General features: G+C 60.9%; 2 protein-coding genes across 3 annotated transcripts; both read right to left on the bottom strand.

The window, feature by feature from the left end:
- Positions 1-654: 654 nt before the first annotated feature.
- Positions 655-6,061, bottom strand: TARS2 (threonyl-tRNA synthetase 2, mitochondrial). The gene is made up of 18 exons (XM_068995173.1): positions 5,842-6,061; positions 5,478-5,695; positions 5,066-5,189; positions 4,850-4,971; positions 4,631-4,748; positions 4,309-4,370; positions 4,158-4,236; positions 3,900-4,043; positions 3,729-3,827; positions 3,268-3,434; positions 3,035-3,197; positions 2,827-2,964; positions 2,679-2,756; positions 2,493-2,593; positions 2,037-2,138; positions 1,604-1,676; positions 1,362-1,476; positions 655-875 (listed from the first exon to the last, which is right to left on the bottom strand). Exons 1-18 carry the CDS (start codon positions 5,971-5,973, stop codon positions 727-729), a joined length of 2,184 nt encoding a protein of 727 aa, XP_068851274.1. The 5' UTR covers positions 5,974-6,061; the 3' UTR covers positions 655-726.
- A 67-nt stretch (positions 6,062-6,128) lies between these two features.
- Positions 6,129-20,225, bottom strand: RPRD2 (regulation of nuclear pre-mRNA domain containing 2). 2 transcript variants are annotated; one of them, XM_068995170.1, is made up of 11 exons: positions 20,000-20,225; positions 16,041-16,170; positions 15,668-15,768; positions 14,529-14,603; positions 13,283-13,335; positions 12,707-12,833; positions 12,183-12,358; positions 11,262-11,547; positions 10,710-10,985; positions 10,294-10,497; positions 6,129-9,663 (listed from the first exon to the last, which is right to left on the bottom strand). In XM_068995170.1, the coding sequence occupies exons 1-11, from the start codon at positions 20,223-20,225 to the stop codon at positions 7,013-7,015; spliced, it is 4,305 nt and encodes a 1,434-aa protein (XP_068851271.1). In that variant the 3' UTR covers positions 6,129-7,012. The 2 variants fall into 2 exon arrangements, with proteins under 2 accessions (XP_068851271.1, XP_068851273.1); XM_068995172.1 differs by lacking the exon at positions 14,529-14,603.
- Positions 20,226-21,080: the final 855 nt, after the last annotated feature.

Here is a 21,080-nt window from a genome sequence, read left to right as displayed (position 1 = left end):
AAAATCCCGTTCCAGCCGCTCCCAGGGAAAACAAAATCCCAGTCCCGGCCGGCCCCAAAGTGTCCCCGCCGTGTCCCCCCGGCGTCACCGCCGGGATCCATTTACGGTTTCCAAGGAAATCGAGCCCTTGAAACCGGAGCCCTTTGGATAAAATTCCCCAGGTGGGAGCGAGGAAAAGCCTCGGGATAACGGGGAATGAGGAATGATCCCAATTCCCCGGACCCCAAAAGCGCTGCGGGGTTTGGGGTCGCTCTGGGTTCGACCCCAATTCGACCAGAATTCCTCATCCCGGAGGGGTTTGCCCTGGATTCCACCCCGGATCTCATCCCGAATTTCCCCATCCCGAGGAATTCGCCCCGAATTCAGTCCCGGATCTCACCCTAAACTCCAGCCCGGATTTCACCCCGAATTCCCCACGCCGAGGAATTTGCCCCAAACTCCGGGGGGGGGGGGGGGGGGAGCCCGGGAGCGGGAACGGAAACCTGGGAATGAGCGCCCGGGAATCGGAACCCGGGAATCTGGGGGCGGGGGAGAACCAAGCGTTGTGGTGGAGGGTGCCCCGTGTTTGGGGGGGTCCCCAGGGCGCTGCCCCCTCCCCGAGCACCGAGGGCTCCGTGAGGTGCCCCGAGCTGCCCCAGTCTCAGCTCGCACCCAGCGCGTTTCCCAGCAGTTTATTGAGTTGGGGGCCCCGGGGGCCGGGGACCCCCGAGAAGGGGTTGGGGGAGGTCAGAAGCGCCGCTCGGCGTCGGGGACGCGGCCGTCGCGCAGCTCCCGCAGCCGCCGCAGCACCCGCGGCAGCTCCAGCTCCCCGAGCTGCCGGTTCTCCCGGGTCCGGACGCTGACGGTGCCGCGCTCCCGCTCCCGCCGCCCCACCACTGCGGGGGCACGGCCGTCGGGGGGGGGGCTCGGGGTCCCCGCGCCCCCCGGCCCGCACCGGCACCCCCCAAGCGCAGCACCGGCACCCCCCAAGCGCAGCACCCCCCGCCCCGGGGGACACGGGGGTCCCAGGAGTGTCTGCGGGGGGGGGGGTCCCAGAGCAGTCCCGGAGGGCTCAAAGGAGGTCCCAGAGGGGGTGGGGGGTCTCAGAGGGGCCCTGGGCAGGGGGTCCCTAAAACGGCCCTGGGGAGTTCCCGAATGGATCTCAGGGGGGTCCCAAGGGGGGGAGTGAGCTCCAGGAATTCCAGGGGTGTCTCAGGAGGGGTCTCGGCAGATTCCTAAGGGGGTCTCGGAGTGGTGCTGGGGGGGTCCCAGGGGATTCCCAAGGGAGGGACCCAGGGTGTGAATGGGGGTGGGGGCACGCAGCCACTCCCGGGGGGCTCCAGGGGGGTCCCGGGGGTCTGCAGGCCATGCCCCACCCTTACCCAGCTGGAAGTTGTAGTGGGCGAGTTGGGCCCGGCGGATCTTCCGTGCCAGGGTGGTCCCGGGGTCCCCGTCCAGGTCGGCCATGAGGCCCCCCCTCCTCAGCACCGCCTGCACCTGATCCCCCGGTGTCAGCGAGGGGCACGGGGTGGGGGGACGGGGGTCGGGGGGTCATGGGGGGGTACAGGAGGAGGGGAGGACGCGATAGGGGTGCTGAGGGAGCATGGCGGGGTCACACACTCACCTCCCGCGCGTAGTCCTCGACCTCAGGAGTCTGTGGGATGACCACGGCCTGCAGTGGGGACAGCCAGAGCGGCCTGGGGGCACCAAGGGTCACTGGGGGTCACTTGGGGACACTGGGGGTCACTGGGGAGCACGGGGGGAACACACAGGGAGGGGGTGCCCCAGGGGCTGCAGGGGTGTCCCTGGGATGGAGATGCCCCAAGCACGGAGGGGTCCCGGGGATCCAGAGGGTGTCCTGGGGATCGAGTGTCCCCAAAACCATCGTCCCCCCACGATGGGGCACCCTGGGACAGGGGTGACACCGGGGATGAGGGGGCCCAAACATCTTGGGGTGTTTCTGGGAACCGGGGGCGTCCCCGGGGATTGTGTCCCAGGGACTGGAGGTTGTCTGAAGGACTGGGGGGAGCGTGGGGTGTTGGTGGGGACCCCCTCACCATCGCCCGCCGCAGCTCTCGGCCAGCACGGCCACCATGCGCTCCACGGAGCCCAGCACGGCCCGATGGACCAGCACTGGCCGCGCAGGGCCCCCGCTCGGGCTGGGGGGAAACGGGGGTCAGGGGGGGCAGGGGGGCCCTTGCCCCAATACTGACACTGCCCAAATCCCCAGTTCCGCCTTCCCCACCCCAATCCTGATACTCCCCAGCCCCGTGTCTGCTCCCCCCTCCCAGTCCTGACCCCCCCAGCCCCATTTCTGTCCCTCCACCCCAATCCTGATCCCCCTCCCAACCCCCCGTTCTACCCTCCCAATCCTGACATTCCTCAATCCCAATCCTGCTCCCCCAGCCCAAATCCCGGTCCCCCCACACCAATGCTGAACTCCAGCCCAATCCTGCCCCCAACAAATCCCCCAGTTCTGCCCTCCTGTCCCGATCCTGCCCCGTTCCCAATACCTGGCATATTCCAGCTCGAATCTCTCGGGCATCTGGAAATCCAGCTGGATGGTGCCGCATTGGTGCTGCCGCCCCAGAGCATCCCGGATCTGGATATCGATCTGTCGGGAATAAAGGGGAGGGGGGGCTTCCAGAAGGGTCCTGGTTTGCCCCCTTTGGGGATCCCCCCTCCCCAAAACCCCTCACCTTGGGCCCATAGAAGGCGCCGTCCCCCGGGCTCAGCTCCCAGGGCTGCCCGAAATTCTGCAGGCTCCGCTCCAGCTGCTGCAGGGGCGGGTTGGGAGGGTCAGCGGGGCACAGTGCAGGGGGCACGGTACGGGGGGCATCATCGCACCTGCTCAGCGCGATCCCAAGTTTCGGGGTCCCCCAGGAATCCGTCGGGACGCGTGGCCAGGGCCAGGCGGAAGGAAAAGCCCAGGACGGCGTAGACAGTCCGGATGAAATCCAGGGAGGAATCAATCTCGCTCTCCAGCTGGGAAAGTGGTGTCAGGGGCACAGGTGATACGTTCTGGGGGGCCAGGAGGGGTCAGGGGGACGGGCACCTGCTCCAGCGTGCAGAAAATGTGGGCATCATCCTGCTGGAAGCGCCGGACCCGCGTCAGCCCTGTCAGGGTCCCGGGGGGCTCGTTGCGGTGCAGGACCCCAAAATCTGCCAGGCGCAAGGGCAGCTCCCGCCAGGAGCGCGGCCGGTGGGCGAACATCAGGCTGGGGATGGAGAGACAGACAGGCAGAGCCCCCAGGAGCGCCATGGGCACCCCAGGACCTCGTGACTCACCAGTGGGCCGGGCAGTTCATGGGTTTAAGGGAGAGGGTCTCAGGGGTGGCAGGGACGGAGAAGATGTGGGGGCTGTAGTGCTGCCAGTGCCCCGAGAGCTCCCAGAGCTGGGGGCTGAACAGGTTGGGGGTCACCACCTCGCTGAAGCCCCTTGCCCGGTACTCGCTCTGCGGGGACAGGGACGGGGAGGATGTCAGCTCAGCCCCACAGCATCGGTCACGGGGGCAGCAGGGACCAGCAGGGGTGAGAGCTGTGGCCATTGGGGCACGCCAGGAACTGGGGGGGCAACTGTGAGCAGAGGGGTCGGGGTGTGAGGGGACGGGGTGCAGTGGGGTCTGTGGGGGCACAGGCAGGGTCTGGGTGTCACAGGGGGTGCAGCAGTGCCGAGCTGCGGTGGGGACAGGGTGCAGGGAGGTCTGGGGGATGCAGCAGGGAGACGATGGGGTCAGGGGAAGCCGCACCCGGATGAACTCCATGAGGGCGTTGTAGACGTGGGCGCCACGGGGCAAGAAGAAGCAGCTGCCAGGGCTGAACTTGTGGAAAAAGAAGAGCTCCTGGTCCTGCAGCGGGGAGAGCGTCACCAGGGGGTCCCCATGGCTGTGGGGGACCCCCCGGCCCCTGGCAGGGCTCACCTTCCCGATGCGGCGGTGGTCCCGCTGAGCCGCCTCGTCCTGCGCCCGCTCCCACTGCTCCAGCTCCTGAGCGCTGGGGAAGGCCACGGCGGCCACGCGCTGGAGTGACCGGCCCCCGGCCCCCCCCCACAGCGCAGCCGAGCTCTGCGGGCACAGGGGGACGTCAGCGGGGCCGGGCACCGGGACCCCCACCCGACACCTGCTGTACGGGGGGGACGTCAGCGGGGCCGGGCACAGGGACCCCCACCTGACACCCACCGTGAGCACACGCAGGGCTCCGATCAGCCCCGTGTGCCGGAGCAGGGGCCCGCGGCAGAGCTGGAGCAGGGGGCCGCACCTGAGGGATGAATGGACGGATGTGGGGACAGTTGTGGTGACCCACGGCCCCCCCAGTGTCCCCTGTGCTCACCTGTAGACCGTGGCCGTGGGGGATGTCACCTCCTCGAGCTGCTCCAGCTGGAATCTGTTGTGCTGAGAAGGGACAACAAAGAGGTGGGTGACGGTGGGCTCGGTGACGTTAGAGGGGTGACACCGAGGGGGAAGTGACACCACGCTGGGGGGAAGGACCAAGGCAGCGACAGAGGCGCAGGTAACACCAAGCGGGGGTGACACCGGTCCCGATGAGCATCACCCTGGTTGAGCCAAACCTGGAGGGTCCCAGTGTCCCCAGGCTGGCCTCCCATGCCCCATCCTGAGATGGTGAGGGGACGCTCTGGGGAGGGGGGTCTCACCTGGAGGAGCTCGGCCAGCTGCTGGCGGGTGGCCTCGAGGCGCTCGAAGCGGTGTCGGGCACGGGCGAACGTGGCACAGGCCTCCTCCAGCACCGGCAGCTCCGCGCTCTGCACGGTCCTGGGGGCACGGGGGCACGCTGGGGACACGCCGGGGACACGCCGGGGACACGCCGGGGACACGCCGGGGACCCCGCGGGCACCGCGTGTGCCCCGCCCTACCTGCTGCCCATGTGCACGTCGCAGAAGAAGCCGTCCTCGGTGGCCCGGGTGCTGCAAAGCGTCGCCCCGAAAAACTGCTCGGCCACCGCCCCCAGGACGCAGGCGCTGGAGCGCCAGAAAGCCTGAGGGGACATGGGGGACACAGAGGGGACACGGGGGACGCGGGCTGTGAGCGGAGCGGGGCGCAGGTCCGGCACCCCGGGCCCCCGGGCTCACCTCCCGCCCCTCGGGCGTGGAGAAGTCGAGCAGCTCCAAGTCGGTGTCACATTCCAGCGGCCGGTCCAGGTCCTGGAGGGTCCCGTTCACCCGGGCCACCAGCGCCGCCTCCTCCAGGCCAGCCCTGCAGGGACATCAGGGACCCTTGGGGACACCAGAGACTCCGTGGAGATACTGTGGGGACCCCGTAAGCCCTGCGGGGACCCTGTGGGGATCATGGGGACCATCCCCCACAGTGGGAACCATGGGGACATTGTGGAGACCTCGTAAACCTCGTGCGGACTCTGTGGGGACATTGAGGACACGGCGCGGACCCTACGGACCTCGTGGGGACACCTCGAAGGGCCTGGGAACCTTGACAGGACACTGCGGGGACCCTGGGGACACCCTGGGGACCCCCCCTGGGCCGTACCCGAGCTCCGTGGCCACCTGGAACGGGGTGGTTTGCAGGGCCCGGCCTGGCAGGCGGCGCCCGCCGGGCAGCGCGATGCGGATCGGGGTCCCGGGCGGGAGGCGGCCGCCCCCGGCCCCGCCGCCGGCCCCATCCCCGGGCCCGTCCCACCGCTCCGCCGCCGCCGCCGCCCGCAGCCGCTGGAAGAGCCGGAGGCGCTCGGGGTCCGGGCCGGACACCTGGGGACGGGGATCACCGGGGGGTCACCAGGTCGCCCGGGGTGTTACGTGGCCGGCGGGGCCTGGGGAGCGGGGGAGAGGGGCGGGGGTGGTGCCGGGGTGCCCCTGGGGCGGCGGGGGCTCCCGGGGGTCCCTCCCGAGCGCACCCGGTGCCGCCGCGGGGCTCCCGCCAGCAGCAGCCGCGGCCCCGCGCGCGCGGCCATGGCCGACGCCCCGCCCCTTCCGCCGGAACACGGCCCGGGCTCCGCAACGCCGTCCTCCCCCCGCCGAAGCCGCATTGGACTCGCCCGCCCGTGCGGGAGCGCCGCAGGCGGGACGGAACCATGGAGGGAGCGGGGGCCCGGACCCACCCGCGGCGGGGGTCGCGGCGGGGCTGCGCCGCGGGCCGGGGGTGTCCGGAGCGCACGCGAGAAAGAACGGACCCGCCAAGGGCTGGTTTGGTACTTTTTATGCAGATCCTGAAGCCCACACCGGTATCAAACAGGTACGATGGAGGCAACTAAAAACCAACAAAAAATAATTAAAATAAATCAAGTAAAATCCCAACTTCATATAAAAGCCGCGGGGGCGGCCCTGGGTGTGGGGGGGACCCCCTCTGAGCCCCCCGCCAGGCTCCGGCTGCGCGTGGTGAACGATCCCAGTGGGAATTAAAAAGTGATTGTTATATACACACACATAGAAAGTCAACAGTGATCCTGGGGGGAAAAAAAAAACCAAAACAAAAAAAACAAACCAAAAAAAATCAGAAGATCCCCAAATTAACCCAAACCCAACCGACAGTCTTCCCGAGCAGGGGCGACAGGCTTGGGCCTCCTTGCTGCCAGAGTCCCGCATCCCATGCAGCTCCAAGGTGGGTTTGGGTGGGTTCCTCGACCCTTTTTGCCTTGTTTTGGTGCTTTTGGCAGACAGGAGGAACAGGGGGGGTCTCCCCTCCCTGCAGCAGCAATTTGGGGATCGGCTGAAAACCAACACCCCAACACCACTCAGCGCTCCTCTCGAAGCTTTCAGAGTTTTTTTCCTTTTTTTTTTTAATTTTTTTTCCGTTTTTTTCAACTACTACTGAAGTTTTTTATTTAACAGCAACGTGGCTTCTTCTTGTTAAAACATCGGTTTGTGTCTGTTTTCTTGTCTCACCCAGTGCTGGGGGGCTGGGGGTAGAACCAACCAAAAAGCACAGAACATTTAATTTAGGAGAAGGTTACGGGGGGGTCTCAAGGGGAGGAAAAAAGAAAAAATGAAAAAAAAAAAAAGAGAGGAAAAAAAGAGAAAAAAGAAAAAAAGAAATGAAAGGGCAGCCCCGGGAGCTGGGCAGCTGCTTCAGTACCGGGGAGGAAAGAAGGGGCGCTTAGGGGTGAAGAAGGGGGCCCCCCCCCTTCCGAAGGGCGGCCGTGGCCGCTTCAGGCTCTGGAAGGGGTCTCTGCCGCTGAAGGGCTCCCGCGGGCGGAACTCGGCGCGGGGCGTGCGGAGCAGGACGGAGCCGCGGCCCCCGGGGTCCCGGTGGGCGGGGGGGCCCAGCCCGCGCGCGGCCCCCAGCTGCTCCCGGGGCAGGGGGCCGGGCCCCGCGGGGTCTCGCGAGCGGGGCAGGGCGTCCCGCGGCTGCGCCGCCCCGAAGTGCTCCTTCAGCGTCCCTTGCATCGTACCGTGCTCCTTGGGGAAGGCGCCGGCGCCGTGCTCCAGGGGGGGCGGCGCGGGGAAGGGGACCCCGCCGTGCTCCCCGGCCGGCGGCGGCTGCGCGGGGAAGGGGACCCCGGCGTGCTCCCCGGGCACCGGGGGCGGCGGGGGCGTGGGGAACGGGACCCCCGCGTGTTCCACCGAGGGGGGCGGGGGGACGCCGTGGGGCAGCGGGAGCGGCGCGGGCGTTTCCTTGGAGAAGGGGTTGGTGTGATCCACCGACGGCATGCGTGGAGGGACCGAGTGATCCCTCGGGAAGAGGCTGCCGTGGTCCTTGGTGGGAGCGGGTGGGGGCACAGCGGGCGGCCCCACGGCGTCCCGTGGGAAGGGGTTCCCGTGCTCCAGGGGAGGCGGCGCGAGGGGCGGCGGCGGCGGCAGGTGGTGCTCGAAGGCGGGGCTGAAGTTGTTGGTTCGGAAGTTGTTGACGCTCTCCGGGAAGGGCGGCACGTGCTCCTTGTAGGGCGCGGGGAAGCCGCCCATGCCGGGCAGCTCCGAGGAGCCCGAGGGCCCGTTGTCGAAGGCGCTCCCGCCGCTGCTCAGCTCGAACCAGCCCGCCCGGCTCCCCTCACGCCCGTGGCCCCGGCTGCCCTTGCCCAGCACGCGGATGGACTCCACGGTCTGGATCGGCTCCCCCGACATGCCCCGGCTCGAGGCGTTGTGGTAGCCCAGCGTCTCGATGGGGGCCCCCTTCTCCTCGGTGCTGTCGGGCAGGTCCAGGCAGGAGGAGGAGACGCGGGTCTCGATGCGGTAGTGCTCCTCCGGCGGCTGCGGCTCACCCTTCACAGCTCCGGACAAGCTCCCCACCTCACCGGAGCTGCTTTTGGGAATCTGCCCAAAATGCTTCTCCTCGGAGGGCTTCCGGGAGGCGTTTTTGAGCATGTTCTTGAACTCAATGGTGGAGGTGGCGGAGATGGAGGAGCCCAGGGGTTTCTCCCCACCCGCCGCGGGTGGTCGGCTGGCGGGGCTGGGGAGGGCGTTCTGGGGGCAGAAGAGCGAGCGGTGGGGAAGCGCGTGGGGCGAGTCCGAGTATTGCTTCTGCGGGAGGCCGGGTTTGGGCAGGGTGTTGTGGTTGGAGTCCGGCGTGAAGAACACATCGTTCTTGCTGGGCGACGGGGACCCATCCGAGGCTGAGTCCTTCCCCCTGCGGCCGTAGCTCCCGAACATCCCCGGGGACGAGGCCAGCGGGTCACAGCTCTCGCTCTGATCCAGGATAGACCTCATGGCCGGGGGGAAGGATGGCTTCACGCCAAACTCCTGTGACCGCTGACCGTAGCTGGACAGCACCGGCTGGTACTCTGCAGAATCTGGGAGTTTACTCGATTTCAGGATAGACTTGACCGGCTTCTTCTCCAGGTTCAGCATGGCCGAGGGCGGTGGCCCGGAGTAGTCGAAGTCGCGGTAATCCTCGTCTTCTTGGAAAGATGTGTCTGGGTAAAACTTCTCCTGGGAGGAGTCCATCAGGGAGGAGGGCATCTCCCTGCTGTCCGCAGGCGGCTTGTACAGGCTGGCCGGAGACTCTCTGCCAAGGCCGAAGGGCCGGTAGCCGTGCACGGAACTGGGAAGTTCTTGGGAATATCCATCATCCCGGCCCTGCAGAGGCGACCTTGTACTGCTGGGAGTCGAAGAACCGGGGCTCATGATTTTCGACAGCAGGGAGATCGTGTCGACATTGCTTGATGTCGGCTTGTCCATCATCTCGTCCTGGGTGGGCGTCCCGCTGCGCTCGTCGCGCACCGGCGTCCCGTCCACATTGTCCATGGAAGTGCTGGTGGGACCACGCTGGAAGTCAGAGGTGTGACTCTCTGTTGCCATGCTGGACCCCAAGCTGCTGAGGATGGGAATATTCAAGTTCAGGCCACTGAAGCCAGGATTTCCCTTCAGGAAATTGTGTATCTTCATCTCCAAACTGGGAGAAGGGGGTTCGGATTCCAGCTTGGCTTTTGAAATTTCGGAGGACTGACCCAGTGAGGTTTCTGTTGGCAAAAGGGAGGAAGGACTGGTAGGGTGGGAACTGGAAAATCCCAGGGAATTGGTTGGTGGCTTAAAACCAGAGCTTGACAGTGCTGGGGTATGTCCGACGGGAGCCTTATTGACTGAAGTGGAGGAAACCTCTGCAGTGGTCGAGTTTGGAGAATAACCAAAACTTTTGGCTATAAAGGACTGCGGATTGGAAGGAACATTCCTCCCCTTCATGCATGGCACGGTCGTGTTGGCTGGTGATGCCGAGGTGCTCTGCGAGGCAGCTTCTCCCGACTGAACGGTGTTCCCAGCCACGCTCTGCAGCAAGGACGACAGCCCTGGAAAACAGAACTGCTGTATCAGCTACTGAGGGCAGAGGCAAATCACCCCAAGCCACTGCCATGGGAAAGGCTCCTGTGTTCGCCGTTCCGTAACACCCCCTCAGGCTCCGGCCACAACAAGGACTGGATTTTGCTGCAGTGACAGCAGCACCCAGTGAGGTGCAACTTTCCACCAGAGGCTTGGATTGATCCACAAATATAAATTACACCATCGAGTCTGGTGGGTAAGAGTCTGGTCTGCAGCCAGGAGTGGGAACCCCTGCCCTGCTGGCCAGGTGATCCTGGCAAGGTGCCGGAGCAGGAGCAGAACCTCTGGGCAACTTTCTGCACATAAAAAGCACAGAGACCTCTTGGGCTCCTGTCCTGCTCAGGAGCCTCACAGGGAATGTTCCAGACACGTGCGCTTTGGCCGCAGCACAAGCAGGAAGCACAGAGAAGTGGCAGATCTCACTGGTCCGTGACACCTGTGCTACCTGAGAAGGACCATCCACACGTGCCACACACGTGAAACATTCCAGTGAAGTTTTTCTCCCTCTGTTCTCATTTAGGACAAGCAGAGCAGCACATTTCAGCCCGGCCACTGCCCTCAAACACCAGCCAGCCCACCCCCAACACCCCCCCCAGTACCTTGCAGAGCTGGCGCCGTCTGAGTCTGGGTTTTGGAGAGAGCCGACAAAATGCTTTCCGGAGTTATCTCGACTTTGGAGAGAATACTCGCTAATGGATTCGAAGGAGCAGACGGGGTTCCCAGGACAGGAGTCTTCAGGCCACTGGCAAGAGCTGTGGGGCTGGTCGGCGTCCCCGGCGAAGGTCTCGAGGCGGGACTCACCCCTGGGGCGGGAGCACACACCACTCACCTGCGCTGCTCCGGCAACGCACGTGCTTCTGACTCAGGTCTCCCATGGGCACAACTGAGCACGAGCAAGGAGAGGCTCAAGGAGCGACACCGTGTGCCAGAGACCGAGCCAGAGCTCCGAGAGCAGTAACCCACTCACCACCCAGCTGCGTCAGTGCCGGCGCCCACGGCCTGGCTCAGCACTCACCTGTGCTCTTCATCACCGATGTCAAACTGCTCAGGATGGAGCTGATCTTGGCCAGGTCCACGTTGGCCAGGTTGGGTAAGGCGAGTGCCGGTGCTGGAGCGATGGGAGCTGCGCTCACCACCTTCGGAGCCGGGGGGGTTGGAGGGGCCGGGGCCGGCGTCGTCACCGTCCCCGAGGCCGTGCCGGCCACAGCAGCCGACGGCACCGCTTTGGGGACACTCTCGGTCTTGGTGGGGGCCGGGGCCGGAGCAGCCTGTTTGTCCTTCCTCTCCTCCACTGCAGCAGAGAGGGTGGAACAAGAGCAGAAAGGTCACTCAGTCCCCCGAAAAGACTCAGGACACATCAGTTCTGCTTCCCACACATGTACAGACATCTTTGTTTTGGGAGATGGACATGATCGCAGCGGGACTGTGACTTCCCTGCTTGTGTCAGGAGATCCAAACCCAACAGCCCCAGCCCACAGCCCAGCACGGGCTTTGCGCCTCCTCCACATCCCAAATGAGGCTGGAGAGGGCTGGTTTGTCCTGCAGTTCCCCCACGACAATCACGTACCGATGATTTTAGACGTATCGTCCTCCACATCGGAGAGCTCCATGTCCTCCACGTCCCGATTGTCTGTCGCAGGCTCTGGAGAGACCATCTTGCGGCCTCCAGCTGCTGGAGACCGGGTGCTGTTCTCCTCCCCCATGCCCTGGAAAGGGGACTCGGAGCCTGTCGGAGATGGGGCGTCCATGCTGGGAGAAGGGACGGGAGACTCCTCGGGATCCGGAAGGGTTGCTTTCAGCTGGTCCAGCTTTTTCTTCAGATTGCTCACTCGATTAGCAAATGTTTTATAGGCCTGAAGAAGGAAGGACACCAGACTGAGATCTTTCACGCCTCAGTCACTCCCTTGAGGAAGCAACACGCAGCCTGAGAAAACCGATTCCAAATCCCTGGACGCCGCAGTGGTAAGAACTCGGCTTCTCCGTGGAACTCACAGAGCAACAATCACAAAAAGTGGGGAAGATAAAACCTTTTTCCACTGACTTGAAACAATTTTCATAACTCCCCTGGTTTTTTAACAAATACGTTCTGCCCATTTGGGGCTTTTGGTAGGGTCTGAAGGGTGTTGGTTGTTTTTGTAACACTTTACTACTGTCCTTTCTTTGCTTGTCTAGTTCCCACATAAAACACAAGTTTCCAGAATTCAGGATTTGTCACACTAACTGTAATTTTGCCCCATTTAAGAACCTATAGGGGTTCCAAAATTCCAGCAACACAAACTGAGCTTCCAACTGCTGGATTTTGAGAGCATATCCTTGGTCTTGCCCAAAGCCTCAATTCTGCCCTCTTTGGAAACCACCCATACAAACAATCCCATCAACTTTTTAATTTGGGAATAGAGAGATGAGGCATTTTCCAGCCTCTGAGGTGCCCAGTGAGCACAGGCAGATGCTGTTCCACCTGTGGAGGACCCAGAAAAGGCACACTTACATTTGCCACCACCTTGACTTCTTTGTACTGTGCCTCATAGAATATCCCGGCGTTCTCCAGTGCCTCGGTGAGCGAGGGACCATTCTTCACTTGCTTGTCCAAGCCATTGACAAATTCCTCCAGCTTTGAACTTGCTTCTTCAAACTCCTTGGAGAACTTCTTCCCTCCTGTTTTATCTGTAGGGAGATGAACACCATGGAAGTGAGCTGCCACATGCCACAGAAGTGTGGCCTCAACAGGAGCACCCGGGATATCGGGACAGCGGAGCTGCACATTCCCAGACCACCCTGGTCATCCACTGGGATCTGGAAAGGAGGAGGCCTGGTTGCTGGCAGTGTTGGTTTTCAGCCAGTCATTCTCTTGGTCTAAGCTCTGCACCTGAGAGCTCCCACAGGGATTCAAACTAACCCAAGATTTTTGGCTCCTGATTGCTGGTTCTTAACCCCACTCTGAAATTCTGGCGTTTTCAGTCTCGACGGAGCTGAGGAGCTCCCACAACTCCTTGGGTGCCCTCGGGGCTTTACCTTTCAAGCACTTGAGTGTCTCGGTGCTGCAGACGTCCACCCTCATAGTGGAAAGCTGCTTCTCCTTCAGCTCTATCTGATCTTCCGAGCGCTTGTACAGCAGCAGCTCATCAATGAGGGACTGGGGCTGGAAAAAAGCAAACAGGAAAAGCCTCCTCATCACATTCCAGGGAAGAGAAGCCCTGCCTCCGCTCTGGCTCCAGACCTCTTCCAAGCGAGAGCTAACCCAGGAACCATGTGGATCCCAGGATTTTTAACCTCAAATCTCACGATCAGCAAACCTGGGCTCAGGCAGGAGCTGCAGTTACACAGATCTCCTGGTTAAGAGCAGGGACAGGTCTTTGCATTTCATGAACGTGTCCCCTTCTGTCAGAGGACCGAATTCAGACCAATTTCTTGCCACTCCAGACTCCTCTTCACAAGGATGTTCTGAGCCTGCCCAGACCCTCCCCATGCCGGCCCCGTGGGTGTCACAGCCCCCATGTCACAGGTGGCTCTTGGGCCTGGGGTGACCCCACATGCAAACCCCCCAAGCTGGGGGTCAGTGCCATGGGTCACTTCCACTCACAGACTTACTCGGAATTCGGCGACAATCTTGGACTTCAGAGCAGCCTTCGGGTTGGTGGAGGCTGTGGGGATAAAGGAAAATTGTGAAGAAATCAAGGAACCACATCCCGATGGGAAGTCAGTCACAACAGGCAGCCTAAGAAAAGGTATTTTAAGGTAACTCCATGTGTTACCCATCACATCCTCCCCTCCATGCATGAGTCCCTCAATGCTCCGGGCTCCTGGCAGCTCACGGGGCATGGACATGCGCAGCTGGATTGGGACCAACAAGTGACACTGCTGCTTTTTAACATGCTCTTAACGTTTCCTGGGCACACCTTTTCCCCAGGAAGACGAGTTCCTGCAAGGGTTGATCTCACGGCCTTATCCAAGGAGTTACAGCTCTCTACAAGGAAGGGAATGTTACTCCCAAAGTGCCAGACCTGGAGCTGGCATGGAGCCCAGGTTTCCTGTGGGCAGGGTCTCCCCTGGGAAATTCCTAGGTCTGACCATGCCCAGAGCCTTAACAACTGTCACACCTGGTTACAGGGTGGGGGAACGAGTCCTGCTGGCAAGAGACTGAATCCATCAGATTCTGGACAAAACAGGAGAAATAGGAAAGAAGAAGTAAGGAGCTGATGAGAAGCAAAGCGCTAAACCCTCCATCCATGCTGGATACAGTTCTGTCTGGGAAAGCAGCTTGTGGTGTTAAGCCCAGTAATAAACACTCCCAAACTCTTCTGTCCTTCTGATGTCACCCTGCGCCTCTCGCCACACCTCATGTCCCACACGTCACACCTGACATCTCACCACCTCTGTGGGGACCACTCAGGGCTTTGGCACAAAAGGAGATCATTAGGGTCGCTCTGTTGTAATAAATTCTCTCCTGCTGGTCTGAGTCCTGGGCTGTTGGACTCCCACATCCTGGCCCTGCACTCCCAGCTCCAGGTGCCTCCTCCCAGCCCAGCCTGCTGGGGCAGGAGTGTTCCTGAGCACAAAGGGAACGTCCACCTCCTGCTTCTCTCTGTCTTCTCTCCATCTCTGACCAGGCTAAGACCAGTTTCCAAGAGGTTCCACCAGCTCTCTCCTCTCCTGTCCACAACCTCTGCTCTTGTATCCTATTTCTGCCTCACTTCTTTTCTGCACATAGTGGTTTTCTACCAACACCTCCTTGGTGTGCACATCGTGGGGCCCTTCTGAGCTGCAGGCTCAGCCTTTCTGCTCCTCGAGCAGCCAATTTCTGCATTAGTGCACAGAGTTCACAGTGGTTCCTTACTTTGTGATTTCTTCCACGGCTTATTCGGTTTGTTCAGAGACTCTTTCAGCTGCTTCTGAGTTTTGAAAGTGGTACCTGGAAAACATTTCATTTTTGGCAGTCTGGCATTATGGGAGTCCTGTCAGAATGTGGTTTTTGGTGCCGTACAGTTGCACGGTGAAAGAGTGAACAGAAATTTGTTTTAAAATACCTCGACCAACTTCCTTAGAGGAGCTGCTGGATGCCCAAGAGAACCTCAGTTTACTTAGGAATGCAGCAACCTGGGGGTGGTCTGCTATTTTTAAATCAAGTTTCTGTTTGCCCTTACACTAAGACAGTTCAAAAATCACAGTAAAAAGGGAAAACACAAGGAATCTAAAAATCAAACTCTTTGGGGAGACTGTAATGGAATCAGCATCGAACAGGCAGCGGTGCCCCTTGGGAAAGCAGCCACAATACCTGATTTAACTGAAATCTCACAGACTTGTTTTCAGGTTACAGAAATGAGGGATTTCAGAGCAAAAGCACAAATGTCACTTCTCAGCATGCAACGCCCAGCTCAAGCCTGTCCTCGTGCCACAGCCCGACCCGAGACACCACGTTCCTCCTGCTGTGATGGCCACCGGCCCTCAGACCACTCCTGAGGGCTTCCTGAGCACCTTCAGCTCGCGATGACGTGAGTGAAGCCAAAACCTGATTTCCTGCAAGTACTGGAGCATTGGCTAATCCCTGGTTTTAACCGACTCCGTGTGTTTCTTCCCTAAGGACTTGAGGACTCTTCACCCTCCAGCTTTGCTTCTGCCTCTTCCTGCCCCACAAATATTATTACTTAAACCAGCCTACTACTGAACAGGACCCAGAGGTGGAGCCAGAGCCCCCTGGTCAGGATGTGCAGGACCATCTCAGCCTCACGTTCTGTTTGCTCTCAGCTGGAGCAGTTCCAGCTCATGTGAAAGAATTCACAGCTGCCCTCGGAAAGGTACGAAAGAGGTGAAGCAGGAGAATCCAGCGCTGCTCATGTCCCACACTGGGCTACGTTACAGCCTGTGCCAGGTGCAAATGCCCCTCATTCCCCTCGGTGACCCCAGACTATCTCTACAGCTTTGCCGAGCTCACGGGGCAGTTTGTAAGGTGACAAATGAGGAGCGTAAGTAACTTACTCAGCGCTTCTTTCAGTGCCAAAATGGTTTCCTCGGGGTACACGTTTCTGTCCTCCCAGATTTTGAAGATTCTTTCGATGGATTTGGAAACAGATGGATCCCTGGAAGAGAAGAGTTCTTTACCCCCTGGCTGCAGGACACTGGTGTGAGGCTTCCCTCACTCCACCTCACAGGATAATTTGGCCCGAACCACCCCCGTGTGCAAATTAAAACCCAGCTCATGCCCATCCTGGCCCACTCCACAAACACACAGCTGCTCAAACAGAACCCTTTAAGTTCTGTTGATGTTTCTAGAGAGTTCAAGATGCCAGCAGAAAGATTCCCCCTTTCTGAGACACTCGGCCTCCCAGCACCCCGTTAGTTCATTACTCACTTCACTAACGAAGCGGCCTCGGGAAGCACCTCTGCAAAGGTGTCCCGAAAGACAATGGCATTTTTCCTCTTGCAGTTCTGTATGACATCATTGGCCAAGTAAAAAAGGTTCAGCCGATGAGGAAAAGCAGCTGAGGACAAAAGAAAACTTAGAGTCAGCATCGGACACAAGTACCACAACAGCCACACCTTGATCCCAGTATTTCAGTGCTGCTTTTGGGAAAGTTTCAGAGTTTTCAAGGTCCAGCAGGCAAACCCCGGAGGCTAGAGAGGGCATCTGCAGTTTACAAATGATTTCCAGACTCCCCCAGCTATCCTCACTCCTCTGACCCTCCTCATGTTCAAAAGCTCCAACCTGAGTTACTTCATCAAACCCCTTCCTCAGGGTGGGTAAAGCTCATCCACATGCTAACGATGGTAATGAGCCCCTTCACTTCACTAAAGGACATTCCCAAGGACTGAGAGGGTGTTACTCCACACGCCCCTGTGTTGTCACCTCTCACCTGCCCGTGTCACCCCCGGGTGCAACCAGAATCAGTTTTATCTGCAAATCCCTCATTCTCTATCCTGCTTCATTTTCCAGTTGTCCCTACGTTGGTAGAGCCACTTCCCACAGCACGGCTGTGCCTTGCAGCTCTCCTGGTCTCCAGGATTCCTCTCAGGAAGCTCAGCATTCCTTCCTGGTCCAGAGCCCTGGGTGGGAGCTTGCCCCTCACTCACAGCCTGAAAAAGCTCCCAGCAGAAACGTTCTGCCCATGCTGCCCTCCCGACATCAGGGAGAGCTCACAAGTGAACTCCAGTTCAAAAGGAAGATCCTGCACAGGAGATCCTCCTCTGAGGGGAAGCAGAGCTGAGGACACAGGAAAAGGCTTAGCTCAGATGGGTCCTCAAATCCCCACGGGTCGATGTCCTTAAGCCTCCCTGAGCCCCTGCCAGCAGCGCTGGTTCTCCTGGCCCTGCGCCCTTGAGCATCACTCCAGACTTGGGCAAGGAAGGACACGGGGACAGAGCCCTCGGGAAGTCCCTGCTCCTGAAGCCCTGTCCCTCCACTGTCCCTGCCCCGGGACACACAGCAAAGGCGTGAGAGCCAAGCCACGAGTCACTGCCAGCAGCTGCTCACCCCCAGCCCCACACGGAGCCCTGGCTCCCACATCCCAGAGGAGCTTTTATCCCTGACCCTGCTCCTCTGGCCGCCCCAGCTCCCACATCCCAGGAGAAGCTTTTCCAGCACAGACTCAGCGAGCCAAGGACTTATCACCAGAACCTGTTGCTCACAACCTGTGCCCTGAACATGCTGACAGGGCAAGTTGAGGTGGGTTTTCTGGAGCACAGAGTGCTCTGCTCTGCCCGGAGGGCTGGGAATTCAACTGGAGCAGGGCTGCACTCGCCTGGCTTTCCAAAACAATTTGGAGCCAGCTTTCCCCAAAATGCCAGCCTCAATAATCTCTCAGATCATCATCCCATTGGAATGGGGCTTCTGTGATTTAGTTAAACCAGTGCTCTAGTGCCAGTTCTCCTGCTGCTCACTGGGTGTTCCCTCCATCCCAGAGACGTTTCAGCAGCAGAGACTAATGATTCCAGATCTTAATAATGTAAAATAGATTTCAAAAAACTATAAACCTTTGATTTAAACAATCCAATATCCACACGGCAGAAAGAAATCTGGACTGGGGCTCCAGCCTGACGCTGACCACACAGAGCACCACCTGCCCAGAGCCAAGTTAGTGCCACAATGTACAAACCAAGGTACCACACAGGGGGAGAGATCCATGCTGGGTCCACAGGAAGGCTATGGACATGATCCACAAAGAAAACCAAGGGTCTTTGGCTCCAAGAAGCAACAGACTGTACCCGATGGGTGAACAGCTCCTCTCAGCTTAAACCAGCGAGGAAATACGGGCAAGCAGGAAACTGCAGAGCTGAGCCCACCCCAGCCCTGCCACCTGCTCCAAACCAGGCATGATGGCACCGACATAAACGGCATTTCAGAGCCTGTGGATGGGTCCCGTTTAACTCACACTAAACACTCTGACCGGACCCTCCTGCACGGACACTCGGATTCCCATCAGAAACCTCCCAAAGGTGGAGACACAGCAGCATCTCCTCGCAGGAACATTCCTGCTGGGAAGTTCTGGCTGTGACCTGCATGGCTCATGCACAGGATGAGCCTTGACTCGGAAGTGAGATCCCAACAGCGACGTGTCAAATACCAGCACTCCTGTTCTTCCTGAAAGGACCCAGTTCTGTGTCCCAGGAGCCCCAACTCCACCACATTCCCCCTCGCCAGGAGCTCCCTGGGAAGAGCAGATTTGATGTGTTCCTAAGAGCTTTGGAGTTAAAACATTTAAAGACTCAGAAAGGAACCCAGAGCCACCTGTACTCACTGTGGCACCACCAGTGAGCTCCTCTGGCTGGGACAGGGACTTCCCACAGCCTGAGTGCTGTGAGGTCCTAGGGGCAGAGGATGAAGTGTACCATGAAGGGAAAAGCAGGAAAAAAGCCCTGTGGAAGCAGGAAGTAACCAAACAATCAGGGGTCAGGGCATGGCAGCATCGCAGCCGCTGTCAAGGATTGGTTTGGTGGGATGAGGTAGTTAATGAGGGACCTGGATAAAAGGAGGGGTGTGGAGGTGAGATCCTCACAAGGGCTGTGAAGGGAAACCTTGAAAGAATCCCACAAAATCCAACAAGAATTCCAGGCTGGTGCCAAGGGCTCAGGGCAGGAGCCAACAGCGCAGCAGCAGACGGGAGCCGGGGCAGAAACAGGGCATCAAGGACCTGAGGGTGGGAACAGTTCAATGGCTTTTGATGAGCCTGGGAAGGGGGAAGGAGTGATGGAAGAGCACTGAGGGCCTAGGGAGGTGCCAGGACAACTGTGACAAGGGACACCATGTCCAGAGGAGTTGGCACATCCCGAGGAGAGATGGGCTGGGTGCTCTTCAAGGGGCATGCGCTCGGAGAACCCCAAGGATGATGGCACAGTGCCAAGGGGGGTCCAAGGGAGGAGGATTTCCAGGAGAGCTGGCAGCAACAGCAAGGCAGGAGGACCCGGGGCACTTCCTTCCAAGGCTCTCACCTTCCTCTCCTTAATCCCATGGAGTACGAACAAAACAGATCAAACTCTGGGGAAAGAGCATGTTCTACATTCTGCAGAAGTGCCTTGACAGAGAAACTCCACTCTCCCAGACTTTCCAAAAGGTTCAGCACACACTTTGCGGTGGGAATGTTATCTCTACGTTCCTGCCAAGCAAAGCTTCCTTGAACTCCCACAAGAAGAGTCAATCCTTCCCACAGCAGTGGAGATAACACTGCTGGGCTGAACCTCCTGCCAATACCAACCTTCTCCCTCCAGGCCAGGGACGCATCCTGATGGGCACTGCAAACCCCAGCGCTGGCACCTGGCCTGGCTGTGCCCACCCCAAGCTGCTCTGGCCAGGCAGGGTACAGAAACAGGCCCTGGTCCTGGAGGCTCCAGAGTCCTGCTTTAGGAGATCATAGATTCAGGAGGACAAAGGTGCCACCACTGAGGTGCAGGCAAGCATGTTGTGTTCTTCCAAGGATGACAAGGTGATGCACACGGGACAAGAGGGAACGTTTTCAAAGTAAAAGGGACAGATTTAGATTAGGTGTCAGGAAGGAATTCTTCCCTGTGAGGCAGTGAGGCCCTGGCACAGGTTGCCCAGAGAAACTGTGGCTGCCCCATCCCTGGAAGTGTCCCAAGGCCAGGCTTGGAACAGCCTGGGATAGTCGAAGGTGTCGCTGCCCATGGCAGGGGGTGGGACTGGATGGGCGTAAAGGTCCTTTCCAACCCAAGCCTTTCTATGACGATAAGCCCGACGCTGCGCAGCGGCCGCCAACACCGCTCGGTCCCCGAGCCCCGATGGCGGGCCCGGAACCCCCGGCCCGGCCGCGCTCGCTGCGCCCCGTTCTGCCCCCGGCCGCCCCCCGGCCCCGCACTCACAGCGGCGCAGCCACTTCATCCAGTGGTACACGATGGTGCTGTGGTGCCGCTTGTTCTCCAGGCACCACGAGGAGAGGCCCTGGATCGACTCCATCGTGTTGGTCACCGCCTGCAGCTTCCTATCGAGCGAGGCCTCGAGCGCGCCGGCCGCGGACGAGGCGGCGGCGGCCGAGGAAGAGGAGGAGGACGAGGAGGCCCGGCCGCCGCCTCCGCCGCCCGCCGCCATCTTCCCGCGCTGCTCGCGGCCGGGCCGCGCGGGGGGCGGCGGGGCGGCGCCTCACGGGGCGGCGGGGCCCGGGACGGGGCCGGGCGGCGGTCACGGCCCGGGGGGATCGAGGGGGCCCGGGGATGCTCGGGCGGTGCCAGAGGCGGCGGGAGGCGGTCTCGGCCGGGGAGAATCGCTCGGCCCGGGCGGTGCCAGAGGCGGTCCCAGCCCGGAGGGATCGCGGGGCCCCGGGAGTGCCCGGGTGGTGCCGGAGGCGGTCCCGGCCCGAGGCGGTGCCGGTACCGGAGGCGGTCACGGCCCGGCCCCCCCCGCGCGCGCCGCCCGCCCCCCCGCCGCCATTTTGTGACTCCCGCACACGGGCGGGACGCGCACGCGCGTGCCCCGCCCCCGTGGCGCCTGCGCGCGCGCCCGCCCCGCCCGGCAAGATGGCGGCGCCCCCGCCAGCCGCTCCCCCCCTGCCTGGCTGTGAGGGGGCCGAGAGCGCGGGCACGGCGCGAGGTAAAAACGGCGTTTATGGCGTAAATCCCGGAGTCGCTGAGGTTGGAAAAGACCTCCGAGGCCAACCTGTGACCGATTGCCACCTTGTCACCCAGCCCAGGGCACTGAGTGCCACATCCAGTCATCAGTGCCTTGAACACCGCCAGGGATGGGGACTCCACCAGCTCCTGACCACCCTTTCCAGGAAGAAATTCCCCGATGTCGAACCTGAACCTCCCCAGGCACAGCCTGGGGCTATGTCCTTAAAAAAGAGGGGAAGTGGCTTCTGCTCCCCAGGTCCCCTCACAGGCCCCTGTCCCTTCCCTCAACAACATCAAACGCAGGGGCAATGTTGTCCTTCACCCCCTTTACCCACAA

The sequence above is a fragment of the Aphelocoma coerulescens genome, chromosome 25 (assembly GCF_041296385.1).
Source record: "Aphelocoma coerulescens isolate FSJ_1873_10779 chromosome 25, UR_Acoe_1.0, whole genome shotgun sequence".
NCBI classification, from domain to species: domain Eukaryota; kingdom Metazoa; phylum Chordata; class Aves; order Passeriformes; family Corvidae; genus Aphelocoma; species Aphelocoma coerulescens.
This window is presented reverse-complemented; position numbering and strand designations above follow the sequence as displayed.